Below are 12,165 nucleotides of genomic sequence, written 5' to 3' on the forward strand. Positions count from 1 at the left end.
ATGTTTTACATACACACATATATTATTTAGAATTAAAAAATATATTTTTTTGGCAATTTTGGTTATGTGCAATAATCAACGGCTAATATAGATATTTTTCACTTTTAATTCACAAAGAAGATAAATGCAATTAAGTTACAAGGTCATAATAATTCTAGTATTTTGTGCATAGCCACAAATTTAATTGCAAAGTAGATAATCATCTTCTAAAATTCCCCTAAAGTAAATAAAGCAAAGAACTCCATTTCTTTCAATTTTTACCAAACAAAAGAAAGAAAGAGATTAATATATATATATATATATATATATATATATTCGCTATATTATACTTTAATCAAAAGAGAGAAAAGTATACAATTTTAAATCACAAGTTGTGATATATCTACAACTCTTTTATAATCAATCAATGTAATTATGCCACTCTATTAAAAATAACTTCAATTTTATAATTACCTCTCATTTGAAATAGACTTGTAAAACAGATATAAAAAAGTCATGAGTTTATTATTTCTCACAAAAAAAAAAAATACCCCATAATCAATTAATCAAACCATTTTCCTAGACATTAGAAAAACATAAGAAATAGGGTAGCAACTTAATAGAGAAATAATATTTGCAATCGTGGAGTGAGCAGACGTCATTCAATTTATTTGAAAAAAGTGAGTAAATGCAGGACCCACATGAAAAAAAACTAATTATTTAATAGTGGACTCCACTTTTTTTCAAAATGATTGCGCGGTGCTTATGTATTTTACGACTACATGTAACATTACTTAACATTGCTTAACTTAATAAAGAGAAATCTACTATCACAATCTGGTGAACCTCGAATAGAAAGCTGACACACTATAATAGATAGAAGTAAAACATAAAAACATTGGTGGGTGATTGGGGTGGCCAAAAGCTACTTCCGAGCTTGGCAAAGCCACCCGACGTCGAAAAGGGGTCAAATTAAAAGGATTCAGCGCCAGTTTGCTAAATTTGAAAGGTTCATGCCAATTTGCCGAATCTACACCTTGAAGGCATTGGATTAGGGGTGAGTATCGACTTAGTCAGAGTTGGATTCTCTTAAATACGACTCCAATTGGTGTAGGCTCCGATCCGACTCGAACTCTAACTCTGCCTTGTCAGAGCGGAGTCGGATTTGGACTTTCTTTGAGTTTTTTTTTAAGTTTCATATTTAGCCAATTTTAAAATAAAATTTTTTGTGGGCTTTCAAATCTCAAAATTTTCAAAAAATTAAAAACTAAACTAAATCATTTACTGCTAATTTACTTCTAAACTAATATCTAACTTATTTTTTATACTAGGCTTATATTATAGTGTCTAATTACATGTTATTATACTATAGTATTACATGTTATAATATTATACTAGTATTTAACTTATTTATAACTTATTTCTACACTAAACTTATTAGTTATTTCTATATAAGACTTATACTATAATATCTAATTACATGTTATTATACATTAATATTACATGCTATAATACTAATGTCTAACTTATTTTTAACTTAATTATATACTAGACTTTTTAGTGTCTAATTATATATTATTATACTTTAGTATATTCGTATATGTGTTATTAACCTATTATACTATAGTTATTTAAATGTTAATGTCTAACTTATTTCTATACTTGATTATATATGGTAGTAATATTATCATGTTTATATATACTAAACTATCATTAATCTATTTATATTATAGTACAAGTATATTATTTAATAATAATTAACTCATACTAGTATATTATTAAATTTAACTATATAAGTTATAGTTATATATATATAACTATACTAATATATATGATAAATATTATAAATATATATTTTTATAATATATGTACAATATCAAAATCAATTAAAATTGAAGGTTAAAAGTCAGAGTCAAAACTAGAGTTGGTCCGATTATACCTACGACTATGTTAGAGCGAAGTCGAAGTAGAATCAAATATTCAAAATTTTGCTCAATTATGCATTGAATGGCCAATCCGGCTTCGGAACTGTCGACTCCGGCATTAGGGAGGTGCTAGACTTACCGAATCCGGTCGTGCGGAAACTTTAGTGACTTTCACTCATGATTGTAACATCCACCGACGTTGATGGGAGTTACCACTCCAAAGTCCAAGATATGGTCGGACTAAATTTATCTTGTGATTTTTTTGAGATATTTCTTGGGAGTCGTAGCCGCCACCTCGAGTGTTGTCGGCCGAAATGGTGTATGAAAATTATCTTTAAAATAAAATGCATTAAGGATTATATTTTAGGGTTTGAGATTGTCCTTTTAATATGATATAATTGAGCTTATTGTAAAATGATTGAAACGTTGAGGTGGCGAGCCAGGCTTTCATGGTGTAAGATCTAGGTTTTACTACACCCATCCTGATAGCAACACCTCATTTACTAATCGGGAGGTGCTGATGGTCGGGGTTGGGTGTAAAGCCGATCTCTTTATACCCTCCAATCCTAACTTATCATCTTAACATCTTAAAAAGAGGAATTATACTCATAAATTACTATTTATTCCCACACTCTAAGCTTATAATTTTTTTTTATAGAATGTGAGAGTGTTCTTCATAAGGTGTGTGGTGTGGAGTAATAACTAGTGACTGATAAGAAGAATTTTCCTCTTAAAAATTCTATAATAAGCTCAACCTTACTAAATTAGTTATTTTTTTAAGAAAAACCTAAAACCTAAAATATAAACCCACTCTTTTTCAAAACAATTACGCGGCGTTTACGCACTTTACGGTTTGTATATAGAATTGTTCTAAATCTTAAGCTTTTAAACATCTTAATGTTAATTACTTTTTAAAACAATCGCATGACATTATTATGACAGCCCTCTCAAGAGATGATTGAAATAATAATAATAATAATAAAAATGTGGCATTGATTGGGTTAGAGGCCTCAATCGGCCATTGGTGGCAACTACCACCTTGAGCGGTGGTCGATCCTACAAAAAAAATTCTAGTGGTAATAAGGTCGAATCTAGCCCTAGAAGGCATAGATCCAACGGGACTCGACACCTAGGCTAGATTTGGTGCCACCACGACTCCAAGTTTGGAAGATCTAGTTGGATCCACCACATTCGACGCCACCTAGATGCCTAGGTGGCACTGGACCAAGGCGATTTGATGCCAATCCAAGCCAAAGTTGGCCACTAAATATGATTTTTCTTTTTTTAGTTTTTTAAATCTTAATTGAATTATTTTAAATTAGTACTGTAACACCTGGCCTAACATCAAACCTGCTTTCTAAATATTTTTAGGTTAAGCATATGAAAAGTCCAGTTGAATTTTTTCGAGTACTATTTTACGGGCCTAAGTTGGTTTTTTTTAATGGTTATCAAATTTTCTATTGGACTTGCCATTGTAGTTAAATTTTTAGAATATTTTTGGATTGGGTTAAAAATATTTTTATGGGCCAAGAAAATTTATAGAACAAGTCGTAATATTATAGAATTTTGGATCAAGGCCCAAAAGTCAGAGAAAAAGTCCAAGCCGTGGCAACCAGGAAGTAGTTTTCACTCGCATATCCCATGCACGTACGCCATCTACTTCCATTACGGTTTCCAACATTGTATATATAGAGCAACCATTCACTGAGATCACACCACCTGCACAACAGTTTCTTCCATACCGCACGTTCCCTACCCCACGTCTCCTTGTCGCTGCCTCCCAACACCTATTAGCACAGCCTCACATAGTTGCTTCACAAAGTCATCTTTGCACCCCTTGTGCCGTCCAAAAACCACACGACTGGAAATCCATGTACACCGTAGTCGTTTGCTGCACCCTTGAATAGTCGCTCGAACCACCATAGAGCAGCCCAACAGCACTGCCAACCCTGCACGTTCAAGCCATCCTAAACAGCCAAAGACTGCACATTTTAGCCATTGTCGCAAGTCCGCCGTGTTCCCTCTGATCAGCCACTGTGCAATAGCAACAACCTCCACAAAGTCGCCTACGCCTCCGTGCCCAGCCATCGAAAAATTTGGATTGTGTGCTCTGTTTGCACCACACTGAAATAGGGAAAGTGCTTGCCACCGTGAGCCACGTCGCCAGCCCTACTCAAAGTCACCACACTGCACAGAAAGTGCTGCCGGGAACTCCACGCCACCCTAAGCCGCCATTGATCCTTCTCGGTAAGCTCACACCGTGCCCACGGTTTCACCTCTGCCTCTCCCTCTTTTTCTCACATTCTCGGACTCTCTCTCGTCACTCTCTCTTTCTCTCTCGTGCTCGGCCGCTCAGCTCGACGGCATCTATGCCGCACCACCCTCAACCAGCTCCCGCTGCGTCTCTATGCTCCATGCCCAACGTCAACTTCGACGGAGTGCTCAGCCACAGGGGGCCTTTGGTTCTGGTTTCTTGCTTGGATAGGTATAGCCGCATGGTATTTACAAGTTTGCAATTAAAGCCCACGAGCTTAACTCGTGTTGGGCTTATTTTTGCTTAAGGCTTGGTTTATTTCAAAAGCTTGTTAATGTTTTAGGGTGTTTTAGACTTAATTTGTAAGTTAAATTTGTTTTATCACGAGCTTAGTTTTATATTGGATATTGATGAAATTAGAAAGCGATGATATTTTAGAATTAAGAAAATTTTTAGGTTTTTGAGGAATTAAAATAGATATTTTGGGTGAAAATATGAGATGATTGTTCAATTGGAGATTTACTCAAGCTATATGATTTTTGTTATTAGGTGACGATTGTTATTCCCTTAGCTCTGTTGTGAGGAAATTCTAAGAAGTTAAGAAATCTAGGTAAACAGGGTTCCTATGCTAGACTTTGGATAAAAATAAAATGGGTTGATGTTGATTTTTAAAAAATATGCATGTTTTATTATGAAAAGAAATCTGAAATGATTTCAGTTATTTGTTCTGCATTACTAATGAAATTCTGTATAAGAATAAAGTATTTTCTGGTGTAACTGGTGTAGACATGAGCTTATTTTTGACATTCTATTATTGAACTGAGAAAATGAGCGAATATGAAAATTTAATAATTTTTGCATGTGACGTGAAGATGTTTTGAATCTGTTTTGGAAAGTGTGAAGTGATCTGAATTTCAGTACTCTGTTTTGATATGATGTGGCATCTGAAAAACCTTTGGCATGACTTTCTGATTCTGTTCTAACTTTGATTCTGGTTTTGATGTGGTGATTTTGATTCTGTTTTGCACTGAGATTTGGCCCTGTCAAGATATATAATAGTGACATTTGTCATTGTCACGGGATATAATAGTGACCTCTGGCCCTATCACGGGATACAATAGTGACCTCTGGTCTTGTCACAGGATATAATAGTGACATCTAGCCCTATCAAGGGATATAATAGTGACCTCTGGTCCTACCACGGGATATAATAGTGGTCTCTGTTTTAAGTGCAATCGCTTTGGGAACATGGTAATTTATCTTCTGCTTGGCTATCCGCAGAGTGCACAACCCTACCACGGGGGTTAAACATGGTTTTTATTCTGATATGATGCTTTAATATAATAAGATGAAGATGTTCAGTCATGTTGTGCCAAAAATGTCTTTGAATATGAACAATTTGAAATGTTGCTATGATTTTTTGATAATATGTATTTTTGAGATTTACATATTGAAAATGAAATATTTTGTTCCTGCATTCTGAAGTTTATGGAAATGCTCATATTTACATACTAGCATATGATCTTTGCTTATTGAATTGTTGATAACTCAGCCCTTATCTCTACAATATTTTTTCAGATAATTTTGATAGTTTAGCTGGAAAACAAGAGTAGGAAGTTTTAATAAGATTTGAGATCGTGGAGGAATAAGTGTCATTTGGTACAAATATTTATTGGGTCATGTTTAGTAAAGCTATGTTTTCGGCTATTTTGGTATATTAAGTTATTGATATTTTTTAGTCTTTGGTGAGTTTTTGATTTATTTTATTGAGAATTTTCTTTAGTGTCCCTATGGAGGAATATTGATATTTGTATTGAATATTTTATGGATTTTCTGGATTATGTATATAATTGTGCTATTGGAGAGGATATTCAATATTATGAGCTAATTCTCTGGACCTCCGAGACCAAGGCGTTACAAGTAGAATCTTAATTCTATATGAGTAGACTAACTCGTTTGGACACTTTGAATATTTCATAATTCTATAAATAATAGTAACATTGTTTGAATTAAGATATTTTATTAGATTTTAAAAAATGAGATAAAGAGTTAAATAAAAATATTATGAAGTTAAAAATTGTTAGACAATAATTTTTTAATATTATTCTTGTTTTGAAGTTTAGAAAATTATATTATTTTTGTATTTGGATAATGATTACGTAATGAAAAACTTCATGATTTAAAATTAAAAAATATTTTATATTTAGGTGATGTTTAAAAATAAAATTATGAGAAGTTGTGAGAATATTAAGAATTATACATTTTAACCACGTGTCCAAACGTCCACTTGTTGGTATATTGAACAGAAAACTGATGAACTGAATAGTGTTGAGAGAACCGAGTTTACAACGGGTCCTTCTTGTAAAATTTTCCTTAATAATCGTGGGATGGAATTTCTCTATCAAAACGGTCACCCCCGTCTTTCTCTGTCTCTGTGAGAGAACGGGTTCCTTTTTCTTTCTTCACAGTTCACATCCCTCCCTCGCCCTTTTCTGTTTATTTTGTTTTCGGGGGGTTTTTTTCCCCATAGAGAGAGAGAGAGGGGGGGAGTGGAATTGTTCCCTCGGAAGCCATCCAACAGACCATTCCATTCCATCCATGGTCGATGTCCTTCCCAGTCTTCCCACACTCCTCTTTTCCTCTTTCCTCTTAAATTTTCTCAAGAAAACAAAGGAAAATTGTTAGTGTTAGAGAAATTGAGGGAAATCGAGGGAAGAGGAAAACCTCAGAAATCTGTTGGTTTTTTCTTTTTATTTTTTGGGGGGGAGGGCGGGAGGGGATCTGATTAGTGGGGATTTCTCGGTCGGGATGGATTTGGACAATATTGAGTGCGTTTCGTCATCGGATTTGGATGAGGATGAGATCCACCACCACCAGCAACAGCACCATGGTCTTCATCCACATCCTCACCATCACTCCGAATTTTCTTCCTCCAGGCCTCGCAATGGCAACAACGTCAATAGCATTAACATTGTGGGTCCCACGGTGATTGCACCGGCCACCAGCGTCCACGAATTGCTTGAATGCCCTGTCTGTACCAATTCCATGTACCCACCAATCCACCAGGTCTGTTTGTCCTCTCTCTGTTAAAGTGTTTTCAAATTTTGTGAGGTTTTGCATGTGTTTTCCTCGTATGGTTTTCTGGTTTGGTTGTTGGAAAAGTTTTTGGTGGGATTTGTTCGTAGATTTTGACGGAGATCGATCTGGTTGGGATGGAGTGGATTTGTAGGATTAGGATTGCTTTTGAAAAAAAATAATTGGGATGTTTCATAATCTGGTAGAAAGTTGTTTGGGGGATTAGTGCTGGAGATTGGCGACTTTGGGATGGGTTTGAGTGGAATTTATGTGAGCCTGAGTTTTGAAGGATTTGTTGGTTCGATGATTGTTGATTGAGTAGATATGGGTTTTGAGTTTCTGGGTGGGTGTTTCTCTATCACACCATAGATTGTTTTGGGATGAATGTAGAAAGTTATATAAACAATGGTTAGCTGTAGATTTATAATTAGTTATGGAATATGCATAGAGGACAATGGTTTTTATTTGGATAATTATAGAGGACAATGATTATTAGACTGACGAATCAAACCTTCTTGATACTTTCGGGATTTGTTTGTACTTTGCTTTTCGCATGGATATTTGTACATGGTAAGAGGTTATCGTTGAAAATAAATTGCCCTTCTTTTAAGTAATTACGGACTTGTAAACCACTAAAATCATTTGAAGTGACTTTTAGGGGTAGCCGTGGTTTTCAACAGAAGGGAGTGTCTAAAGTCCAGAACAAGGAATTGCTGGTCATTTTGTCTTGGTCATCTGATTAGGTCCAGTGCAGGTCATAAACACCTGTGTGGAGCTTATATATAATTTATAGAGTTGAGGGGTGTCAATAGAAATTTTATCTTGGCTCGCTTGATTAGCTGATCATGTTGGTTTTCACAACTTCATTCCTACTTCCTATAATTTCTTGGGTCTTGTTTGTTCATTTGGCAGAATGGAATTTGAAATCTATTGCTTATTAGATATGCCTCTTAAATGTTTTTAGCTGCAAGCCATAGAGAGGATTTGAAATCAGTGCTTGGCTTTGGTGCTGTTTGTGTATATTAGCAGTTTTTGGCATTGCACTTTTGCATGGAGGACCGAAGGTTTGATAAGTTGATAGTTGATGATGTGTTTATATAGCTTTCTGGGGAAGACACTATTTGTTGGTAACTATTGGAGCTTGTCCCGTGGGTATGCTGAAGTTGTCGAGTGTTCATGACATTTTGGCTTTGGGGAGAAAAAATGATATCTAAACTAGGGAGGACAGCAATTATTGAAGATTTTCTTATGAGAACTATGGATAATCATTAAAAAAAAGGTCAAGATTGCATATAACCAGTTGCCACCCGTTGACTTCTGAAGTATGGCTAATTTTCTGCAATAATTATCTCCTTTAAGCTGTGAAGTAGATAATTGGAGCACTTGGGGCATTGATCAGTGTTTACTTCATTCTGTTTTCTCTTTTTTGAACCAAATGTTTTTCACTATATAGTTTCATCTTGTTGACCGGATGGAAATTTATGATATTGTATCTCTTCTTAGTTTCCCCCCTGATTTCTACTCGTGTCAATTTCATAATGAAAAACTGATTGGTTTTTTCTTCAAAGATGGTATATTCAGCTTTGAATATTCTAAGTTTGTAGGTCTTAGAATGAGCTCCTTTTCTAATAGCTACTACCTTTTATGCAGTGCCACAATGGACACACTCTCTGCTCTACCTGTAAAACGAGGGTACATAACCGGTGCCCCACTTGTAGACAAGAGCTTGGAGACATTAGGTGTTTAGCCTTGGAGAAGGTGGCCGAGTCACTTGAGCTACCTTGCAAGTATTACTCCTTGGGATGCCCAGAAATATTTCCTTACTACAGCAAGCTGAAACATGAGGCAATGTGTAACTTCAGACCATACAATTGCCCGTATGCCGGATCAGAGTGCTCTGTTGCTGGGGATATCCCTTTCCTCGTTGCTCATTTGAGGGATGATCACAAGGTGGACATGCACACAGGATGCACATTCAACCATCGTTACGTGAAGTCCAATCCGCGGGAAGTAGAGAATGCCACTTGGATGCTCACAGTAAGTGTGATGATGGTATTTAGATTCTTTGGTAGGATTTTCCATAATTACTAACTTGCCTTCGTACTTGTTTTTCAATGATGCCTTATGAATCTAGTTTTGCGTAAATAGTTACGGGACCTATATTCCATACAAAGTTCTCATCAAAGAAATTGTGTACTAATTGGAGAGGAATCTTTTATGATCATTCTTTAGAGGACATTTTGAGGCATGCTGAAATGCATTACATGCTTTGTGTCTGTTATTTGCTTCAGGTAGCAATCTTTTTGTGTCGCTCAAAAAATGTAATGACGTACAAAATTAATAGGAAAATGGGTCAAGATTTTTATTTCACGACTTCTCAAAAAAGAAAAGATTAATGTCATCCTTGAATTATCATTTGAACCTTAAGGGGTGGCTTAGTGGTTCTGGGGCTAGCCGTATAAACTCTACTGTCACTTCTTAAATATTATTCTACTGTCACCATTTGATTAATAATTACTTGCGTGGTATTCTTTTTTTTTTATAAGTACTTGCATGGTATTCTATATGTATTATAATCTTGACATGGGACAATAGTTTCTCACGAACTTGCAACATGTAGAAAACTTTAGCATGTATGCTAGGGACCATAATATATTTATATATACTTGTGCCATATTTATTAAATAATGAATTCATGTATATTCTGACCTTATGACATAAGCATGTGCCTAACATGCGTCATGCCAATACAATAAGGATATGTATAAATAATGTCAATTACAACAGCAATTGTTGAAATACTAAAGAGAATTGAAAAGAAGCTTAAATCAGGATCTTCTAGCTCCATTAAATAGTTTATCTTGTCTATTAGAGATTTGTATAAATTTCTTTGATAGATTATGACTAAACATGCATTCTATTATTTCTTTGTTTAGATTCTTTTTTTGTTGTATTTATATAAACATATTAGGTTGACTGAAGCTTAGAACTCCACTAATTTATGGTTATTTATCTGACAAGTTTTTTCTGGAAAAAAATACCCTGAGCAACCCTGAGCTTCAGATTCTGGCTTTCATTCGAACAGCAGCCTTTGTACCAGTTTCAATCTGCTGCCTAAATACCTGAATCTCACTACTTTGACTGCTCTATTTTGTTAGGTTTTTCATTGTTTCGGTCAATACTTCTGCCTTCACTTTGAAGCCTTCCAGCTTGGCATGGCCCCTGTTTACATGGCATTCCTCCGTTTCATGGGTGATGAAAACGAGGCTCGGAACTATACTTATAGCCTTGAGGTTGGGGCAAATGGCAGGAAACTCATATGGGAAGGTACACCACGAAGTATCCGAGATAGCCACCGGAAGGTCAGGGACAGCCATGATGGTCTCATTATCCAAAGAAACATGGCTCTCTTCTTCTCTGGCGGGGATAGAAAAGAGCTGAAGCTGAGAGTTACTGGAAGAATATGGAAGGAACAACAAAATTCAGATGCCGGCGCGTGCATACCGAACCTCTGTAGCTGAGAAGATGATTTTGAAGGCATCAATTTTTCTGTTCGAGACGCAATTGTGTTGCAACTGCTCCCATTTTTCTGGTATGTTGTAATGGATGAAAGTATCAAAGGAGTCCTGGAAGGTTTTAGCTTCTTTCAATTGTATGATAAGCTATCTCTTCTTCCTTTACCACTTCCTTGTAAACATGGTTGAATTACCTGGCTCTAGACCAAGAAGACTACAAGTTGTAGTTGTGTCTTGTGAATATAAACTAGACACGCTAGGTATTGAAGTTGTTTCCTGTTTTGAACTGTTTGTATGGCGCCATGGGATACACATCATTATCTTAGGATGGATTGGACAGTGAGTTTAGTTGAATTGTGTTAAATTAAGTCGAAAATTAAATAAAATATTATTAAAATATTATTTTTTAATATTATTATTGTTTCGAAATTTAAAAAAATTTTGTTTGTTGTATTTTATGTGAGAATTTGTAAAAGTTGTAATGATGAGATGAGTTGAGATTAAAGTTAAAAAATTGAATAAAATATTGTTAGAATATATTTTTTTAATATTATTTTTTATTTTGAGATTTGAAAAAATTGAATTGTTTATTTTATTTTGTATAAGAATTTGAAAAAGTTATAATGATGAGATGAAGTGAATTGAGAAGTTTATTGAAAATAAATGTGTCCTTAACTCTCAATCTAAACTGAGTTTTGTTTGTTTTTGTAAATGAGATTAGATGAGTTGAGGTTAAAATTAAAAGTTAAATAAAATATTATTAAAATATATTTTTTAATATTATTTTTATTTGAAGATTTGAAAAAATTAAATTATTTATTTTATTTTATATAAAAATTTTAAAAAATTATAATAATTAGATAAAATAATATGAGATTAATTGTAAAAAAAATGGCGCGATTGTCTTGTTGACACTGCTGCTGCGTTTTTGACACGATTACCCAAATCAGGTTCATTTCTGACCAGCCTGCCAACGTCGGTTTCGTGTTCGGCTGGGTTGAGGATTTCAGAAGCGCCGCCCATCACATCTACCTGGGCCTCACTGGCCTTTCACATGGATTTACAGCTCTTTGTTCTTGGGCAGACCGTCTTTTTCTCAAACTACTCCAGACTCTCGTCTTCCTCCTCTCCACTACTAGTGCTCTTACACGCACTAGGAATAAGAGAGAGATAGAAGATATCTAGAAAGAATTAAGAGACAGAATAAGAGAGTGAATTGAGAATCAATGTGTATTTTCTTGTATACTCATTCAGCCCGTGATCTCTTTTTACAATTCTTGGTTCTATCTCGAGGCCATATGGGCTTTTTACAATTGTGGGCTTTATAACTATATACAATTATAATTAACTTCTAATTCAAAGGTCCAACTAACTGAGCCCATCTCAACTTCGGCTCATACAGTCCACGATTGGCATA

At 34.9% G+C, this 12,165-nt stretch overlaps 1 protein-coding gene across 1 annotated transcript; it reads left to right on the plus strand.

Moving 5' to 3' along the window:
* Window positions 1-6,544: 6,544 nt before the first annotated feature.
* Window positions 6,545-11,034, plus strand: LOC121258038 (E3 ubiquitin-protein ligase SINAT5-like). Its single transcript, XM_041159367.1, has 3 exons — window positions 6,545-7,224; window positions 8,884-9,270; window positions 10,392-11,034. Exons 1-3 carry the CDS (start codon window positions 6,967-6,969, stop codon window positions 10,752-10,754), a joined length of 1,008 nt encoding a protein of 335 aa, XP_041015301.1. The 5' UTR covers window positions 6,545-6,966; the 3' UTR covers window positions 10,755-11,034.
* The last annotated feature ends 1,131 nt before the right edge of the window (window positions 11,035-12,165 follow it).

Source organism: Juglans microcarpa x Juglans regia, chromosome 3S (genome assembly GCF_004785595.1).
Source record: "Juglans microcarpa x Juglans regia isolate MS1-56 chromosome 3S, Jm3101_v1.0, whole genome shotgun sequence".
Classification (NCBI taxonomy): Eukaryota; Viridiplantae; Streptophyta; class Magnoliopsida; order Fagales; family Juglandaceae; genus Juglans; species Juglans microcarpa x Juglans regia.

Coding starts and splice junctions, on each gene's coding strand:
- LOC121258038 (XM_041159367.1), top strand. CDS start 6,967: ATGGATTTGGACAATATTGAGTGCGTTTCGTCATCGGATTTGGATGAG. Junction 7,225..8,883: donor TGTACCCACCAATCCACCAG/GTCTGTTTGTCC, acceptor CCTTTTATGCAG/TGCCACAATGGACACACTCT. Junction 9,271..10,391: donor ATGCCACTTGGATGCTCACA/GTAAGTGTGATG, acceptor CTATTTTGTTAG/GTTTTTCATTGTTTCGGTCA.